Genomic DNA, 20,647 nt, shown 5'->3' with positions numbered 1-20,647 from the left:
AAAGAGAATTTTTATACCCTGACATGTTGCCACTGATTTTCTACAATTCTGTAATTAGCTGCCTTTCTTTTATTAGGGATTTTCTCTACTTGACCACCTCTTTAAGTTTTATTTTTATTCTTTTTTAAAGATGACCTCTCCCTGCCCTTCTCCCATCTATCTGGTATCTGTACCCGCATTTGATCCGAACTCTTAGTAATCAGCTCTTACTAATAAGATTAAATAGAAATTCTTCCATACAGGGCTTAAGATGATTTTAAAAGTCTTCCCTATGACAAAACAAAGTTTAAAACAAAACAATTTATGTAGGGCATATCAGATATTTTAAATAGAAGTATAAAGGCATGTCTTCATAAAATTTAATGTTTCTTTTGAAGAAGAAAAGAAGAAAATATTCTGATGTTTTCCATATGTGCCTAAAACCATAGTTGAAAAACTCCCTATTGTTGTGGGAATTACAAGCCCAACGGACGGAAGATCGAGATCCCCATGTGTATACATTAGTTGATTTTGGATTCCTTAGCTTTGGACCACTGTCCAGCTGTTAAATTCATGGGCCTCAGAGTGGAAGGACCCACTAGCAGTCTTTTACCAGAGCTCCCAGAAGCCACTGTTGGGAATGCAACATTTAAAGTAATTTTTTTACCATATGATTTGTAGAATCAGATGCTAAGTATAAAGACGTTTAAAAGTTAACAGTTTTGTCTAGAGATAATTTAATTCTGAAAACTGTGGATTGAAAATTAATGGACTAGCATGTATTACCTCTACCATCAGGAAAAACACTGCTTTTTAAAGAAATTCAGAAAATCTCTTGTCTTGAGAGAAACTAGAAGTACTCTGTCGGTAGACCTAGATTCTAGCCCTGACTTGCTTCATGACTCCTGCCCTTGCTGGGTCTGGATTGGGTACAAGAGTATGGGACAGACCTGTCCTCTCTGCTACCCACCACTCTTGTGCGTCTTAAGGAGGTGGTACAATGGCTCTTACCCCTTTACATGACTGATATTTCCCAGCGAGAGGATCTTTATTCGTCTTATTGAGGCGGGGGTGGGTTTGATGGGCAAATATGTTTCTAAAATGTGGGTGATTTCCATTTAGATTTGGAACATACAGTTAATAGGTTTGATCACTAAATTTGCTTTCTCAAGTCTAAATTAAGCTAATGTTAAAGTGGCTTACACCAGTGGTCATATACGAGGCATTCTGGTGGCAGAGGGAAACCAACCTAAGAGTCACTCTCAGGTGGTCACGCTGAATCAACACGTAGTAGTCAAAGGGTGGCTGGTTTCTGGTTTTGTCTGTGATGGAAAGGGGAGAAGCACAGGGAGCTTTTCTTTACTCAACAACAGAGTGAGTGAGTCTCCTGCATTGGAACTGGAGTATGCATAAACTGGAAGTTGCCCCGGGGCTCTGTTCCCCCAGAGCCCCAGAAGCCTCATCACCAGCACCCTTCTCCAGTGTCTTAGATCACGTGCCCCTACCAGACCGGGACTTATGTGTGGGGCTTCACACCTTGTCTCTCTCAGGCCTGCACCCTGGCACGGCGGAACGCTGAGGTCTTTCTCAAGTACATCCACAGGAACAATGTCAGCATGCCCAGTGCCGCCAGTCACACCCGAGGACCCGAGCAGCAAGTGAAAGGTCAGTGCAAGCCCTGCCGGCCTCGAGCCACTTGAGCCGCATGGACCAGAGCCTGGGTACCTGGTCTTCATGTGACCTCAGATTTCCTGGTTCTTCTCCTTGCATGAGAAGAAGTGTGACGTGGGATGGTGTGGGTGGTGGTGATTCAACATGCCTCAAGATTTGGGATGGGAAAATGACTATAAAATTTCCCCAGAGCTTTTGCATTTATCTTAAGAGTTGAGAACAACGCTAATAGAATTTTCTGAAATGACAGATGGTCTCTGTGTATCTACACTATGCAGTACATGGCCACTAGTCAACCCCAGAGACCAAGGCTAGGGAGGGAAGTGACGCTGACTTGGAGTGGGGAGTGGGGACAGGCTTGGTGAGCTGCCGAGCAGACAGAGGGAAGCTCTGACCTCCTCTGGGAAGGGCCTCTCTCCTGCTCAAGGAACTCAGGAGGTGCGAAGATCAGAGGCCACTGGGAAGAATTAAACTTAGTAATCAAAGATCCCTACAGAGAAGAGGGAAGCAGCATCCCTTTTCCAGATGTGCCACCCTGTTTGCAGCCGACGGGCCCTGTGGGTGGCTAGCATTATGTCACCTTCCCCTTCCTGCAGATTTTTCAAAGCCTGTGTTCTGATGTCCAAGTGCAGGTGGCAGCTCGGGTGAGGCCAGCTGCCTGCTGAGAGCGCAGACACCTCGCCCCCGCCCCGGTGTGCTGGGAGTGGCAGCCACCCAGGGTGAGCGGGATGTGCCGCACCTTCGTGGGGGCCAGGGCAGGGTTTGCCCAAAGGAAAGTTTACCAGATGGGGCACAAATGAAACCTGAAACTCATTAGGATTTTCACCTGAGCTGGATTGATTCAGCCACCACAGAGGGACCTCAGTGAACAAAACTCTGACTAGGAGACAAAAAGAGTAATAAAGGAAACACAGGTTCTCACTGTCTTTGCCCAATTGAAGCTTCCACCTGAGCAGGGACCTACAATCTCTCCTATAGCCATTTCCTTTCTACCTCCTGCCTGGACCCAAAGCCAGTGCCACTTATTTTAAGTTTTTATTACAGGAGCAATTATTGCTGCATAACAACCCCTGAAATTCAGTGGCCTACAGCTATAAGCATTTATCATTCAATGACTGTGTTGGCTTGGGGACCAGCTGCCTTGGCTGGGCTCAGTGATGCGGTTCTGCTTGAGGCTGCCGGTCTGGCTGGCTTGGCGCCTTCACTGCAGGGTGGGTTCTTGTCTGCTCCATGTGGATTAATTCTGGGACTTTGGTTGAAGGGGCAGCGGTTACCCAGGAGAACTTCTTATAGAGGTGATGGCAGAGGTTTAAGGGGCAAGCTCAAGTGCACAAGCACACTTCAAGCCCCGCCTTGTGTCCTATCTATTAACAGCCCATTTGCCAAAGAAAGTCATGTGACTGAACCTGAGTTCGGGGGTGAGGAAGTACACTTTGTCTCTTTGGGGAGGAACTAAAAAGCTACATAATAAGAGCAGAGATATAGGGAGAGGTGAATAATAGGGGCAATAAAAGCTCTCAGCCTAAGAGAGGAGAGACAGATTCTGTCCTTACTTCCAGAGGGCATTAAAAGTACACAAAATCAACAAAAACTTCTAAGTACAAGCAGTGCAATTTGGGCTGTGCCTTTTCTTTTTTTTTTTTTTTTTTTTTTTTTTTTTTTGCTGTACGCTGGCCTCTCACTGCTGTGGCCTCTCCCGTTGCGGAGCACAGGCTCCGGACGCGCAGGCTCAGCGGCCATGGCTCACGGGCCCAGCCGCTCCGTGGCACGTGGGATCTTCCCAGACCAGGGCACGAACCCGTGTCCCCTGCATCGGCAGGCGGACTCTCAACCACTGCGCCACCAGGGAAGCCCTGGGCTGTGCCTTTTCTGTAGAGCACAATAACTCAGTAGACCAAGGTGGCTAAGGACCCAGGCTCTTAAGTCAAATAGCTCTACCCCTTTATCTGACTGACCCTGGTTGAGTTTCCTATCCTCTCTAAGCCTCAGTTTCTTCATCTGTAAAACGGAGATAATAGTGGTCCATGCATCCTGAGGTACTGTGAAAATACGTCCCTGCCACATAGTGAGTACTGAGTAAGTGTTAACTTTCCTTAGCATCATTATTGTGTATTTTATTAGTATCTAATATAGTTAGCAGGAAGCAGGAGGCAAACAATACAAAATAAACTTTATTGCTTCAAGCTTAGAACATACCATTAGACACTTCAGAAATCCATCCACATAACCAGCTGCTTCTGGAACAACAGAAGTAGAGAGAAGGAGGGACGTGACATGGACAAACAGCTCCCACGGCCACCGTGGTGCCCCGTGCCTTGTACACATCCTTGCACTCACCTTCACTAGAGATGAAGTGAGAACAGCTTTTAGCTTTTCTTATGATCGGTCCCAACCAGCATGGAAGTTTGGGCCTAGAGACATGATTCCGTGATGACGTGATTCCAACATAGCTTCCCTAGGCCCATAATTTAGAGGTTTTAAAATTGAGGTTGTGCTGTTGAAGTGCTAAGTGCACAGCCCCTTGTGTGGGACAGAGCTCATGGCAAGTGACATGGCTGTCCATGCCGTTACCCCAGTCCTCATGCCGTTCCCCGCTGGCCCTCTCCTAGAACCCCTCAAGAGTGGCTGGTGTTCCTGTCAAGTCTGTCCACTCTTTGCAGGCTCCCAGGTGCCAGTTATGTTAGCTACTATTTTCAGCACCGATCATTCCCAAGGTCTCTTATCATCAAGGACTAGCTTTGGCGTGAAGAGTATCAGAGTCACTTTTTTTTTTGGGTACGTGGACCTCTCACTGTTGTGGCCTCTCCAGTTGCGGAGCACAGGCTCCGGACGCGCAGGCTCAGCGGCCATGGCTCACGGGCCCAGTCACTCCACGGCATGTGGGATCTTCCCGGACCGGGGCACGAACCTGCGTCCCCTGCATCGGCAGACGGACTCTCAACCACTGCGCCACCAGGGAAGCCCCAGAGTCACTTTTAAGTCACCCTGGGGACGTCCTCTTCCCCCCTTCATTGATAGAACCTCATCAACAGGCCCTCCCCCAGTCTCCCTGATCTCTGGGAAATTCTCTCTGGACCAAACTTTTGCTCCCTTGCTTCTGGTGCTGGATCAGTCCGATGGGGAGACTTGAAGGTCTCAGTTATCTGGCACCTGGGAGCGGGGCTGAAGCAGCCGGTCAGATTTGCTCAGGACCTTCCTGTGACCAGCGCCTGTCTCTCTGCCCTGCAGCCATCCTGAGTGAGCTCTTACAGAGGGAGAACCGTGTCCTGCACTTCTGGACCTTGAAGAAGCGGCGGTTAGACCAGTGCCAGCAATACGTGGTGTTTGAGCGAAGCGCCAAGCAGGTATGTTCAGAGCTTTCCCTGGCGTTGCCTCCGTTCTGGGGACCCTACAGAGGCCTAGATGACCAAGACTTGGGACAGTCCTCAAGAGGGTCATAGGAGCAGGCAGAGTAGAGATGGGAGGTGGGGATGAAAAGAAGAAAGCATCCTTGCACTGACCAGCCGTTCAGCCTTCACCAGGCACTCTGTTCAGAGTCTGGTACCAGGAGTTGGGAGGAGATGCTGGGGGCAGATTGCTCTAACTCATAGATGACACTGGGCCTGGCCTAGAAGAGTCCCCAGTCCAATGGACAAGACAGTCTCTTTGCTGGTGGGTTGTTCCAGGTCTAACAGGGGAGGGCTCTTTCATAAAATCAACTTCCAAGCTACATACTGATTGAATTGTGCCGGCATTTCCTAGGTCCATCATGCTGTCCCAAACTACAAACCTTCACATCAGAACGTGGAATGTTTTCTTACTAACAGCTGGCTTTTGGGGCACTGAATGGGTTGTTTCCTCCTACAGGCGCTAGACTGGATCCAAGAAACAGGTGAATATTACCTCTCAACACATACTTCCCCGGGGGAGACCGCAGAGGAGACTCAGGAGCTGCTGAAGGAATATGGAGAGTTCAGGGTGCCTGCCAAGGTAGGAAGCATCCCGGAGCCCTCCCCTTCCACCCAGCACTCCCCAATCTGGCCAATTTCACATTGTGGGAGGGAGGACAGCCTCTGTACACAGAAATGCTTGACTACGGAGGCAAGGGTGTGGGACACACAGGTAGGGTCGTCTCCTTTGAGACCTGAACGTCCAAAGAGATGCAGCTGTTGGTAGAGCCTCTGTACGCAGGAACTCAACTCCTATATGCTGTGCTTCCAAATGGTACTCATCTTCGTGCTCCAGATTCTGGAATCTGCTGTATTCTTTCAGACCAAATAAGGCAAAGGAATGTATTCATGGGAAATGCACATTGTGTGGGAATATCAGCCACATATTCTTGAAATTTGAATGCTTGGGAAGTCCACCTTTTGGGAAGGGCTAGTGGCTATGGGTGGGTTCACAAAGCAGGTTCCGGAGCTGACTACTTCCCTCGGGCCTCACCCTGCAAATGAGCCAGGCTGAAGTCTCTGGGGAGCAAAACATGCACTGGTGCACGTACCACACACGCTCACACCCCCATTCACACCGAGGTGGAGAATGAAAATAATATAATAGAAGGAAATCTCATTTTCATCTGTTTTCCCAGCCAGGATTTGATCTGAGGACCCTTGGCTTTGAGTGAAATCTGATGTCTCAGTTCCCTCTTTGTAGCATCCTTGTCCCTCACACGGGGCTCCCTGCCATGGAGGACCATCCTTGGCATCACTTCCACATAGGGCAGATGCTATTCCCAGGACGAGATGAGCTTTCGTGAGAGTCAGGGGTGGGGGGAACATATTAATGCCTACCTTATCCAGAGATCCCTCTGACACTACAGCAAATTTCTCTCTAATCTGCTGCAACAAAATTAGCCCCTTAGCCTCGTTCCTGAGCTGGTATTTCAGAAGTGGTTATCCACTTTGTGAATCCTACACTCTGAACTCTTGATAGTGGGGAGCCTTCCCCTGCACACTTGTGAGCTTTGGGGCCTTTTCACCCAATGTGAAGGACTGTCATTTCAGATAAGAGATTCATTTCAATACCAGCTAGCACAGACAGTGCCCAGGAGGTGGCAGACGCACAGAACCCTTTTCAAATCCAAATGAAAATGGTTTTGAATTACCCACTTTGCACCTATCTGCCCCTCTCCAAATAGTGTCAACAACGACCCACTAAGAGGCTGAATAGTATCAGATCCACTGGTGATCCTACTGATGTAGGATGGATCACAGCAGAAACCCAGAACTTCCTAGGATCAGAGTCTGTCCATCACCGAAGTGGAAATGTGGAGAGTCATTCAGTCAATTTAATTCATCCTTCCTCTTTACAATCTTCCTGTCTTTCTTTTTTCTATTCACATTGTTGTCACCCTAATTGGGTTCCATGCATTTGGCCTTTCCTTCCTTCCAACCCATCCTGCCCTTCACTGGCGTTCATCTTTAAAACACCACTTTGGTCAGATTACCACCCAGCTCAAGAGCTTTAATGATTATGCAGTGCCTTTAGGCAGCACTCAACAACGTCTACGACTGTGCCACCTTACCACTGCCACTGTATCTTCAGTTAATGTGTTTATGCAGATTTTATGCTCCAGCTGAATGGATATTATTTTCTTACCCTCCGAGAGATACATCATTTATTTTCTTGCCTCTATATCTTTTCTATACTATTTCTCTGCCTAGAATATCCTTCCCTTCCCTCTAGTTTGTACTTTTTAGGAAGACCCCGCCTTCCCACTTCAGTGCCTCTTCCTCTGTGTCCCTGCCTACAGGCCGGATACAATCGGCGTATCCCTGCACTGCAGACATTGTCTGTGCAGCCCTTAAGGCACCTGACCTGGACCATCCTGTCCTCCTGGCAATGTGTGCACAGCGTTATCTCCTGTACGAGCCTGCAAGATCCCAAAGGACGAGAACCATGCTTTATTCACGTACCTAACTATATCTTATGCATTGAAGGGAGGCTACAGATATTTGAGCACATAAGAGAAAAAGAAGTTTGGGTAGATTTCAACAATGCTTCCTCCCCAAACCTCTATTTAATATGATTCTTTTACTTTGACTCTCTCTCTGTTCTCTCTCCCTCTTAAGTGTTTCTCTTAATGGGATTTCATCCTCCCATCTATCATTTCCAAGTTTCAGGGCTATTTGTTCTGAGAATATCTACAAGATAACAAATCCAGCTGGGGACCTTCTGATGAAAGGCAGTAGCCTCCGGCCCCACTGCAGTCCCGCTTACCAGAAGCAAACCTCTTTTAGCCAGCCATCTTTGGTTTTAATCTTTATAACCAATAAAGTGAATTTGAAATGGAAACCAAATTGACCTTAAACCGCACAACAGTAAGTACGGTGGCTCTCATGATTGAACAGAGCAACGGAGTATACTGAGTATATTGAATTATTACACTCTGTTCCAAAGAAACAGATCAAGTAGAAGAAACACTGAATATAAAACGGTACCTTCTATGTAGCAATATACGAATGTGAGAATAAAAATAAGATAAAGAAAATTTGGTTGAGGATAAGAGGAAAACAAAATTTTCTTTCTGTGGTATGCTGTGGACAATCCAGTTAGAAGAATGCCAATGATATTTTCCTATTGTGGGTTTCAAAATTTATAAGGGGTCAAGGTACATGGTGATAGGAAAGCTTAAGCATCTTGACATCTGGAAGAACTCTATTTCTTCTAACAGCAAAACTCTTTAGATTCTTCTGTTTTTACAATTCAGTAGTTCTTCGTACGTTCACAAGGTTGTACAGCCATCGCCACTGTCTAGTTCTGGAATATATCATCCCTCCCCAAAATAAACCCCATTATGCATCAGCAGCCACTCCCCTTTTCCCCTCCCCTCAGCCCCTGGCAACCACTAATCTACTTTCTATCTCTATGAGTTTGCCTGTTCTGGACACTTCATGTAAATGGAATCATGGACTCACATAATATGTGGTCTTTTATGTCTGGCTTCTTTCACTTAGAGTGTTCTCAAGATTCATCCATGTTGTAGCAGTACTTCATCGGTACTTCATTCCTTTTTGTGACTGGATAATACTCCCCTGTCTGGATAAGCTACATTTTGTTACACATTCATCAGTTGATGGACATTTGGATTGTTTCCAGTTTGGGGCCACTGTGAATAATGTTGCTGTGAACATCTGTGTACAAGTTTTGGTGTGAACATATGTTTTCAGTTCTCTTAGGTATATACCTGAGAGTGGAATGGCTGGGTCAGGTGGCGACTCTATATTTAACTTTTTGAGGAAATTCCAAACTGTTTCCCAAAGTGCATACACCATTTTCCATTTCCACCAGCGGTGTATATGAGTTCTCACTTCTCTACATCCTCTCCAACACTGGTTGTCGTCTGTCTTTTTTGTATAACCACGCTAGCGGGTGTGAAGTGGTATCTCATTGTGGTTTTCATTTATACTTCTCAATGAGTAATGATGTTGAAAAAACTCTTTTCTAAACTGATAATTTTATCTCTGAAAGTGAAAGAAGCTATAAGATAAACTGGACTAGCTTCTTCTTAACGAAAGAGAATTAAGTGATAATGAAAGTGACTGGAGCTTTAGCTGAACTAAATTATGTCTTTGAATTCGGATAGCCAGGAAAAGGAACACTGGGCTTGTCAGAGAGGCCCTTTCTACGAGAAAAGTAGAATCTAAACAGTTCAGATAAAATATGGTCATGTTTACGTTTCTGAGACTCTTAAGAGGAATGAACATAGCTCACATGTGATAGACATTTTTGAAAGGTTTCGTTTTTCATATTTAACAAGCAGATCTTTCTCCTGTGGAATGAATATGAAGATACATCTCAAGGAACGGTTTTCCCACTCAGGAAGCACGATAATTGCATTCCCTCAAAGAATATATCAATAAGTACAGGGCAGACCAGCAATGAAAGGCCAATTGGATGCTTATAATTAGATTGTGAGAATATGTCAAGAAGCCTAAATTTTCAAGACTTGTCAGATTTTCAAGAGATACCAAAAGGGCTTTTCACAAACTATATTCGGAGTGAGGTGCTCTGATTAGGGGAAGATGATATAATATTAACTGATCAAAAGAAGGAAGGAAGAGAAAAAACAAGAAAAATAGAACTACTGAACCCTTATTTTTAACCTCTGTCTTTTCCAGCAGAAAACATAGAATTGAAAATGAAAGGGCAAAATATACACTAGGGGACACAAGAATCTCAAGATAAGTGAGTTGTGTTCTAAATTTCCAGGCCCAAGTGAATTATATTCCCCAAAAGCCCCCTTTGTCCACAAGATCATGTCCATACTCCTGAACCTAACATGCAAGCACCTCTACAATCTGACCCCCACTTTATCAGTCTGTATAAGTTACTCTTCTTGGTGGCAAGATTTGAATTTCAAGCTGGCTTAAGTTTAGAAGGGGAAAAGATTTTGTATGGCTGTATGTGGAAATAAAGAAGACAGAAGATGTGTGGCTGGACCTCGAAGGAGCCCAGGAAAAGCTGAATGACTCAGCCCAATGGGAAGAACAAGACACGTGGCATAGTCTCACCTCTGGAGATGAAAACTGGGATGTCACCCAAGACTAGGGCAGTTTCAGCAGCCACGTTTCCGGGTCAGCTCATCTCAGGAGATCAGGCATACATGACGACCACCACTGTGATTCAGCTTCCCTTCTCTCCTCTACTATTTGCTTTCAGTTCTACTCTCCACCCAGCCACCCAGTTCCCTGTCTCTACAGTTCACATCCCCAGAAAAACCAGCTTAATTGACCCAGCATGTTGCCCCTGTCCCTGTTTAGTCAGAGCTTCTAGGCCAGGACACCTTGGAAGTCGCTGGCTGCATATTGATGGGCTGCCCTCAGGGGACAGGTTTTACCTCTGATCTCATCAGCGGTAGCCAGGCATGGGGCAGGTCGCACTGTGCCACCGTAGTCACCCACGTATAAGAAATCACTTCAGACTGCTCTCAGTAGGGGCCGTGGGCATGGTTGGGGTCAAATCTTTTCATCTAATTCTTCCCAGTGTAAACCTTCAGTTCTTGCTGGTCTAATGTTACTCACCTCCCAGCACAATAATTATGCACTCATCCATTTACTCAACATTATTATTATTATGGTATACATAGTAGACATTGGAGCTACAAATGAATAAGATCACACTCATCTCTTAGAAGCGCATGGTCTAATGAAGGAGACATAAATAACTCAGCGTGGTACACGCCAAAGTAGCAGCGTGTGTGGTACTGCGGGAACACTGGGAAGGGCACCTCCCACTCGGCTTGTGGGGAGGAGGAGAGGTGAGGGAGGACCACTGGGGTGAAAGCAGGGCTGAGGAGGAGCCACTCATCACATTGTGGGGGGCAGGTGAGGTTTATTTAACATGGCTGGAATTTCGGGGCCACGGAGAGCAGTGGAGACGGTCACATGGGCAGGTGAGGCCACGTGGGGAAGAGCTTGTCTACGCTGCTAGTTTCACTGTCTGTTTGCTCCCCCTGGGTCCCACACATACCTGGAATGCTCTTGATCACAAGCCACTATCCCTGTTGACTCTGAATCAGTTTTGATGTTTTAGGATATAATTTCCTCTGATAGGAAATTGTAGGGCTGCTCTGGTAGGACTGCAGCTACCAATTGGCTATAAACACCCATCTCGTGCTCAAGTCTCCTTACCAAGAGCAGAGAATAAATATGTGTTTCCAAGATTTTATATGAAGATGGATTTCTTGATTATAGCTACAAAAATTAATCACTGTCTTAAGTAAGTGACAAACCTAAGAAAAATTGTTTCCTGGGTTAGAGGGGAAGCCCTAAATGCAAGAAATGGAAGTCCTTGGAATACCAGGTATCTTGTATTGACCGAGTCCCAGCGCCATTATTCTTTGCCTTTTCGTTGCTAAGGAGGTGTTTCTCCTATCCTCATACCTACCTTCTTTCCTTCACACCAAGCTCTTCTGGCCCCTTATCTCCCAGCCCTGGGGACCAGCCCACCGTGCTGAGGTAGGAGAGGCTCGAAGGTGTTGAGTGAGTTGCTGGAGAGCGGGAGCCCTGGCCGTGGGGGACCAAGTTCTCTCTGCTTGCTTCTGGCCAGAAGCTTCCCTTTGGCAGTTCTTGAGAGGGTCAGTCTCTCGTGGGAGGGGCTGTGGGTGAGCCTGGAGAGGCACGGGTGAGGGTGGTGGCATAAAGAAAGAAAGGCCCTTCTGTCTGTTCTGTTCTTGATCCAGTGATTTTCTGTCTCGGTTTCCCTCAATTACCCAGATTGTAGCATGATCCAAACTTTGTACCTACTTTCCCCCGGTTTGAAAGATAAAAGATTACTTCTCAGAATATTATGTAAATATTCTTCTGAGCAAGCGTTTGCTTGTTTGAATAGCCCTTCCGTTTCCATATCTTACCCAGCACAGGTCCCGCCTCCCCCATGACACCTTTTCTGCCCCTGCCAGCCCACCTTCATTTTTTTCCTGTTTTAAAATTCCTGCCGTGTTAACTATACATATTTCTTATTCTGACATTCAATTACATAATGCCCTGAGTTATTGAACTACTCTGTGTGAAAATCTTGTCCCTCTAGGGATATAGACAGTCTGGTGGAAATCTCTTTTTCTTCTTTTGTTTACCCCCCAGGTCTTTCCCCACAGCCCTCTGCACAGTGATGTGGACAGAGTAGATGTTGAACACACTCTTGTTAGAAATGAAATTGACCCACATCAGGGCTCCACCTCACTTAGCCCCGTGATGGACATTAGCTTCGTTCACTCTTCTCTCTCTCTCTCTCTCTCTCTCTCTCTCTCTCTCTCTCAAGGAAGCTAAAAACAAGATCCTGGCGGTGAAAGGGACAAAGTTTACTCTTAAATCTGCTAGTTAGATTTCTGTACAGCCTGGCTGTGCCAACTCACCTGATGTTTAGAAAGCCTTCTTCAGGCCAGTAGGGTAAAGGGAGAGAACTAGAAACTATGGACCAGAGGCAAACGGCTCTATCACTTACAGGTTGTATGAACTTGGACAAGCCCTAAGCCTCAGCCTTTTCAATCTGTGTTTCAAAGAGACCCGTACCACCTCCCTCCACCTGCCTCCTAGGGATGCTTTAAGACTCAAACGAGTCTCAGCTGTAGCATGAACATACTCTGTAAACTGATAAAGTGCTATATTAATGAAAGAGATTCTTACATCAATAACCATACTGGCTAACATTTATTGCTTACTGAGTTTTTACTGTGAACACTGTGTTCCAGACACATCCTACATTGTCAACTCATATAATGCTCACAACAACCCTACAATATAGATCCTATTATGATCCCTATTTTGCAGATGAAGGAACTGAGGCACAGAGGGTTTCAGTAGTTTGCTCAAGCCCTCCCAGCCAGTAAGTGACAGCACTGGGATATAGACGGAGGCAGTCTGGCTCTGGGGTATCTATGGCTTCCGTGAAGAAGGAGAGAGGGCTGGAGTGAAGGGCCATGATAGTAAAGGTAAGCTAGTAACTTACGACCATCTTTTGGGGCAGCAAACAAAGGAGAAGGTGAAACTCCTGATTCAGCTGGCCGATAGCTTTGTGGAAAAAGGCCACATTCATGCCACAGAGATCAGGAAATGGGTGACCACGGTGGACAAGCATTACAGAGATTTCTCCTTGAGGATGGGAAAGTACCGGTACTCTCTGGAGAAAGCCCTTGGAGTCAACACAGAGGTAGGTGTGGGATTGCCCAGCTGGGACATCCTCCTTTCTTACCTCCCTCAGTACTGCTGTTCATTGCTGTGGAGGGAAGCTGGGTTTGCAGAGGAATCTTCCTGAGCTGTTGACCCCTAGAGCACTTGCCTTGTATTGTCCTTCTCCTGGAGGGACTGGATCTTGCTGAGCCATTGGCTTCCAGCTCTCCATGACTGGTGCTATATACAGTGCAAAACTGGCTGGCCAGGGGTAGGGCCTGTGGCTACAGAACAGAGTTTTTCTGTGTGTAGAGTTAACTGTTGACTTTGAGGATTAAGCCCTTTATCTTGGCTTCATCAGTACTGTCTTCCACCCAATTATGTTAATCAAATGATTAGAGTCCTCAGTATGTATAATAGTGCTCTCTCAAGAATAAGGTATGCAGTTTGTATAAAGTCTATTTGACATTTCAACTGAAAAGAAGTACTATTTTCCAGGAAGTAAAGGAAGACTGACTTTTAATCTCTTTTTATAATAGGGGTCATTAACCTATGAATTAAGAGCTAAATACAGACTGGCAATTTGATCCTAGGATTTCTAATTCTTAAACCTTTAAATAGGCTCATACTCTGAAGCAGAGCAGACTAGAGAATAAAGTGGTCAAACCACAAAGATTGGGGGAATTAACGTCTCCCCCAGGCTTTAACCTGTGAGACTTTTTTCCTAGAGGTTTTTATTCTATATAAATACCAAACAGTGGTTGAAATAAGCATGGATGGGCAATTAGAAAATTCAGTAATTGTTCTATCATTTAGCTTTCTATTTCCAAGGGAAGTTGCTTGTTTAAATAAAAATATTTACTTTTATTATTTTCCCTTGACAAATGAAAGTTTTATATCTTTTTACATTTCTGTTTCACATCTGTTTTAATGGTTAATCATCAGTCTTGGACCTGTGTGTGTGTGTGTGTGTGTGTGTGTGTGTGTGTGTGTAGATCTAATCAGGCCCAACGTCCCTGAGGAGCTATGACACTAATTATAAAAAGTGTACATTCTTTTTCTTTGTTGTGGATATTATCCCTGAGCATTTGACCTGAACATTTTATACTTCTCTTATTTGAGAAAAAAATTATCCCATGAAGAAGAGTGCTTGTGGGTAGCAATTGGTGGGATTCCCCATCTTCTCATCCTTCTCCGTAATATCTTTCTCTGTTCTTCCCTTCCCCCACCTCCACCAACTCTGGTGAGTTGCTTTCCCAAAGCATCTCCAAGGTGACCTCTGCGATCTCTCTGTGTGTAGGATAACAAGGACCTGGAGCTGGATATCATCCCAGCAAGCCTTTCAGATCGTGAGGTCAAGCTCCGGGACGCCAACCATGAGGTCAATGAAGAGAAGCGGAAATCAGCCCGGAAGAAAGAGTATGTGGGGGGTTGGGCGTGAGACGGTTCCACTGACTGGCAGGCTCCTCATGGCTATGCTTGGTTTTCATTGCCACCCGTCCCTTTAGACAGCTTGCTGTGTCCCCATGACCACCTACAGAGGTTGAAATGGACAGACATGATGCTTCCACCCACATTTCACACTAACCAAGAACTTTAGGGCATTGGACAGAAGAAACAATGAACCATGTCAACCTTACAAACCGTGTCTTGATCACTCTGCTTTCTTTATATCAGTGTTACAAAGTTACACATAGCCAGAGATATGCAAGGGCTTTATGAAGAGTATTTTGACATTCCTTTTGGGTAATGCTGGAAAAAAAATGGTGTGTTCTAAGATTAAGAAGGCCTCTGTAGTTGATTTTATCAAAATAAAGTAGGACCACAGGTCCCTTGGAACTGAAGAAACTCAAGCTGGTCTGTGAAGTCAGAGCTTATGTTTCATCTGGGCTGCTGTAAGAAAGTATGACGAATCAGGTGCTTTAAGCCACAGAAATGTATTGTCTCACAGTTCTGGAGGCTGGAAGTCTGAAATCAAGCTGTTGGCTGGGTTGATTCCTTCTGAGGGTTGGGAGGGAAGACTCTGCTCCAGGCCTTTCTCCCTGCCTTACAGATGGCCATCTTCATGTTCACATGGCGTCCTCCCTGAATACAGGCCTGTGTCGACTTCCCCCCATTTTAAGGATACCAGTCATTTTGGAACGGGGGCCCACCCTACTCCAGTATGACCTCATCTTAAATTGCATCTGCAATGACTCTGTCTCTAAATGAGGTCACATTGTGAGATACTGGCGGCTGGGACCCAACATATGCATTTTGGGGGAGACACAATTCAACCCATAACAGAGAGGGAAATGAGGAGACAACACGTGGCCAGATCTTCCCGCTGGGCTGTCTCTGAGACACCAAATAGCCAGAGGACGGTAAAGGGTGGGTGGAAAGTAAAACAAAACGGGGTAGAGGGTAGTGGAGCTAAATTATGAGGAAAAACTGCAGGAAGCAGATGGAGAAAAAGGGAGAAGGTAGAGGCATGCCAGAACCCAAGGCAGTAAAATCAAAGACAACTTTTCAAAGCAAGTGGGATTACGTTCCTTCCGATATTCCTTCTTTCTTTGTTTACCAAGCACTTACAGTGCACTAGGAACTTTGCTTATAGGATCTTGTTTAATCCTTGCAGCAGCCCTGTGTGATCAGCTGTTTTATAAGTAAGGAGTCTGGGGCTTGGAGAAGCAAGTCCTGCCTCTAGGAAATGACAGTCATAATTCAATTCCTGGTTGTCTGACTTCAAAGCTCATGGACTTTCCACTCTACTAATAGAGCAAGACTAACGAGAGAGTGGCTCATTAACTCCTGCAAAAGGGAATTTTTAAAATCAATAATTTAATAGAAAGGCCACTGCTAGAACAAAGTTTTGCTTTAAGGAAAATCCCACCAAGATAAAGGTTCAGGAAAAGATGCTGCTCATTTTAATGTTTCTTCTGAAATCTCCAACCAGGGGGCACTTGGGATAATCCCTCTCAAAATTTTTATGTGATGGAACACCTTGTAAACAGGGATTCTCATTATGAAGTTCCATGAGAAAATGACATGGAAAATCTAAGATAAATATATAAAAATATATTTTGTGCTGAATTAGATATTATCGCATATCACATGCCAGCTAGGAAGCACCATTTCTAAAATAAATTTGTCAAAGAAAGAAAGTGACGTAGGTACACTACAGTGAAGCCACGCATCGTGAGTTGAACGCCCGCACGGGTACATTGTGTTGTTTAGGGGTCCGAGGTGGAAGGAGCATATGTGTAGCACAGCTTCTCTTTGGGGAGACTGAAGAGTAGTCAGTTAATATCATTAGCTTGTGCTGTGCTTGGGATCACATGCTCAGCCTCACGCACATCAGTTTGTGACGTAAAATGACCCCATTAGAAGCGAGCGGTCAGCACACTATGGCCTACAAGCCACATCTGGCCCACCACCTGTTTTATATAGTCTGTAAGCTAAAAGTTATTTTTTTATATTTTTAAATGGTTGAAAACTATCAAAACAAGAAGAATATTTTGTGACGTGAAAATTAGATGAAATTCTTTTCTGTTCATAAATATAGTTTTATTGGAACACAGCCAGACTTACTTTTTTAACATATTGTCTGTGGCTTCTTTCACACATAACAGCAAAGCTGAGTGGTTGTGACAGAGACTGAATGGCCCACAAGTAGTTACTCTCTGGCCCTTTACAGAAAAAGTTTGCTAACCCCCAGTCTCGGCGGTGGTGTCTCGGGCATCTGTTTCTGGCTTTTAAACCTGGTTTAACCTGTGGGACTGTGAACCGTTCTGGTGTGAGTCAGCAATTCTCCTCAGCAGGAGTCATCATTCTGGGAGCTACAGTAAGAGGAACATGGGAAGCTGAGTTGGTGTCTAGTTGGTGAGAATGAGTGTGAGCGGCATTACAAGCTTATGTGCACACACACACACACAGATGTGCAACTGAGAGCACACACATATCAGCACAGAGTCACAACATGGTAGAACTGGGGGGGGGGGTAAAAGGGGAAGAGAGTATGGAACTAGCTGAGCACAAACGTGCTGAAGGGACACAGAGCAAATGATCAGAGTGAGAGGGACTCGAGACGTATATTGGTAAAGTAGAAAAATAGGACATTCAAGAATGTCATAAATGCTGGGGTGGGGGCAGTGAAGTTTGAAGGAAGGGAGGTATTACATCTCTAACCAACTAAAAGCCTATTTGCTTCCTTCTAGATTCATTATGGCAGAACTGCTTCAGACAGAGAAGGCTTATGTGAGGGACTTACACGAGTGCTTAGAGGTAAGTCTTGCGGTCATCAGTTCTCAGCTGTATTAGAAACTGACATCCTTGCCACGTCAAGTCCTGGAGAGGAGCTCAGTACTCTGTCTTCTCCCGGAGCTTGAAGAATAAAAAACCAACCAGAGGACATCTTTCTCCCAGAGTCAATAATAATTGCATGGGAGTTTAAAGTGCTTTGGAAAGAAACTTTTCTCAGACTGGAACTAGGCCCAGCAAAAAAAAAAAAAAAAAAAGCATATAACACACTTGAATTCAAAATAAAATCTATGACACAGTCGATGAACTTAAGTTGAGTCTAAAAATCTGCATCCTCCCCCCGACACACAGTCAGACTCAAACACATTTAATAAATAAGAAGACTGTGGAGTGTGTGTTCTTGCTAAAGTCTGGGATGTGAATTTCCCTAGCAACAGTTCACAGTAATGGAACATCCAGGTTTTCGTTCTTTCCATTCTGCTTACTTACCATCTCACTTTTTAGGCTCTACATGCATTCCCAGTCTGAGCCTTACCCCACAGCTTTGAAGCCCTGTTTGTTTTGTGTGTATTTCACATGGCAGTGCTTGCCAGTGAGGAACTGTTGCTGTCTTACAGACCTACCTATGGGAAATGACCAGTGGTGTGGAGGAGATCCCCCCTGGGATCCTTAATAAGGAGCATATCATCTTTGGCAACATCCAGGAGATCTACGATTTTCATAACAAGTAGGTTGGTGGAGGGTTTCAGTGGAGCACACTCAGGGCCATAAATACCCAACAGCAGGGCTTTCCCAACAAGTGGACCAAAGCTGATTGGGAAATCTTGCCTGGTAAAGTATTGCCCATTAAATTTTCTAAGTCAGTGGCTGTCAGACTTCTTTCTCACTCACACTTCTTTCTCTGCAATGGTCTAGAATTCCTAGTGGAGGGTGAAGTCAAGTATTCATCAGTGTCTCTCCCCAGTGTCCTGAGGGACCTACCTGCCAACATCTTCAGACCCAATCAGAATGATAGCCAGGCCTTGAGGAAGTAAAAGTAGCTTCTGCTCATTAAAACTCTTGGGAATCCTGACATTAGAATTCATCTGAGGCTAACCGTCCTACTCTGTGGGCCTTAGGTTTCAAATTCCACTGAAGTTTTCTTTCAACCTAAATACTTCCTCCACCCTTAACTACCTCATCTTCCCCACCCTCAACCGAAACAACAACAGATGACAGATAGATAGATAGATAATCAAACTATCTAATGGAACATATTTCTCGACAGCTTATAGGGGAGAACATCAATCAACCCTCTATGTTTTGTTGAAATCAGTAGAATCATAGAGCCCTAAAACCTCACAATTCATTTTTTCTAGCTGCCAACTTGATTTAAATATCTTTCCCACAGCATACTAAACATGTTCCATCATTAACAGAGAGTCAGCAAGAACATTGGTTGATTAGTTACATAACCAGCTTATGGAAATAATTCCGTTTCCAAAGTACAAATAGAGGAAACCTCAAGACCTGAGAAATAATGTTGACATAAAGTCCTATAGCTCTCTGAGAACCCTGTTGCAGAGAAGGGTTGAGGTAGAGATTCAGGGTTGTAGGATACAGTCCGGAGGACGTCCTAGGGTCAGGCTAGTCAAGGCTTTGACTGAATTAAGCAGTCATGATGAAGATGAAACTGTCAGCTCAGAGAGGTCCTGGGGAGGCAGTGGGCACTGGTGTAGCAGCCCCCCTGAGGCAAGATTCTAAAACAGCACTGCGCCATCGAGCTCTGTGCAGTGATGGAAATGTTCTGTGTCTGTGCTGTCCAGTACAGTAGCCACTGGTCATGTGTGCCTAGTGAACACTTGAAATGTGACTATTGTTACTGAAAACTGTATTTTCAACTTTGTTTAATAAATATAGGTGGCGGGCTTCCCTGGTGGCACAGTGGTTGGGAGTCTGCCTGCCGATGCAGGGGACATGGGTGGGCCCGTGGGCCATGGCCACTGGGCCTGCGCGTCCGGAGCCTGTGCCCCGCGGCGGGAGAGGCCACAATAGTGAGAGGCCCGCGTACTGCAAAAAAAAAAAAGAGTAGCTGTATGTATGTGATCTTTCTCTAGGACCTTTGTCTCTGTAGGTATTGAATGGAGAAATTCCCAAGTACCAAAATTTCTATAAAGAAGAACAATTCACTATATAGAATTTAATACCTACAAGTAGTAATTTTAACACAAATTGGAGGTTTAAGTGGAATGATACTTAGGTTTTACCCTCCACTCTTCCTATTTTCGTACTATATCTCTTTATTATAGAACTAAATGTAAAGATCATGAAACTTATCTACTGAAAAACTAGATCCATTTGTATTGCATTTTGCTAAGCATTCTGGGAGCACTCGGATAAGGTAGTATGTGCCATAAATAGATCCCCCAAACGGTAATGATTTTGCTAATGCTGTCTCCCCACTTTGGCCTACAGCTCATGATGTGGGAAAATCATTTATTTTCAGTTTGCCTTGTATTAGATTTTCAGCTTTGATAAGGACAGCTATTTGTTTAAAATGCTCATCACCTTTGGTTAAATCTGAACTTTACTTTTTCCTTTTCAGTTTTTGGAGATATGGCCATATGTGAGTCTGGGCAATAACATTTTTATAAAATCTCTGCTGTCAGGGATCAGAAGGTCTTCCTGACCATCAAGTACAACCATTTCCATTTACAGATAAGGACACTGAGACCCAGAGAGGGGCCAGTGACTTGCCCAGTATGTGACAACTCTCCCTTGAAAGATTAGGTGTAGATTCCAGGGGCTGGGTTTCCCACCTCAGTGCTCTCTCCCCGTCCCCTACTCCATAGACCACCAGCTGGCACTGCCAAATCTGGTTTGTTTGATTCATATCTAACCAGCTTCCATGTGCATCCTCAAATTTGAGGAAAAACCATTTCTTCCATAGGTGTGTCATCCAGGTCACACACCCTTACAATAATGACCTGAAATAAGTCAGTTTTCAGCAAGGGTTGGAAAGACAAGTAGGGGACCAACAACCAGGGCTGGATAACCCTTCTGCAAACTCCCTCCTCCAGGTCCGGCCAGAAGCTATTAGATTTGGACTTGGCCACCACCCACTGCCCTACCAGCCTAGTGTTCCCTGGCCCGAGGCTGAGGGCCAGGGCCAGGGCTAAGTGGGACTGAGC

At 45.1% G+C, this 20,647-nt stretch overlaps 1 protein-coding gene across 6 annotated transcripts in view; it reads left to right on the top strand.

Annotated features, from left to right (window-relative positions):
* KALRN (kalirin RhoGEF kinase) overlaps positions 1-20,647 on the top strand; it is a 640,054-nt gene that overhangs the window by 382,549 nt on the left and 236,858 nt on the right. For all 6 annotated transcript variants that reach the window (XM_065877078.1, XM_065877079.1, XM_065877083.1 and 3 more), the window contains exons 19-25: positions 1,530-1,644; positions 4,879-4,994; positions 5,497-5,619; positions 13,096-13,278; positions 14,539-14,657; positions 17,435-17,501; positions 18,095-18,204. In XM_065877078.1, the coding sequence (XP_065733150.1) occupies positions 1,530-1,644; positions 4,879-4,994; positions 5,497-5,619; positions 13,096-13,278; positions 14,539-14,657; positions 17,435-17,501; positions 18,095-18,204 (833 nt within the window). The remainder of the gene's footprint in view (positions 1-1,529; positions 1,645-4,878; positions 4,995-5,496; positions 5,620-13,095; positions 13,279-14,538; positions 14,658-17,434; positions 17,502-18,094; positions 18,205-20,647) is intronic.

This window comes from Phocoena phocoena, chromosome 4 (genome assembly GCF_963924675.1).
Source record: "Phocoena phocoena chromosome 4, mPhoPho1.1, whole genome shotgun sequence".
NCBI lineage: Eukaryota > Metazoa > Chordata > Mammalia > Artiodactyla > Phocoenidae > Phocoena > Phocoena phocoena.
This window is presented reverse-complemented; position numbering and strand designations above follow the sequence as displayed.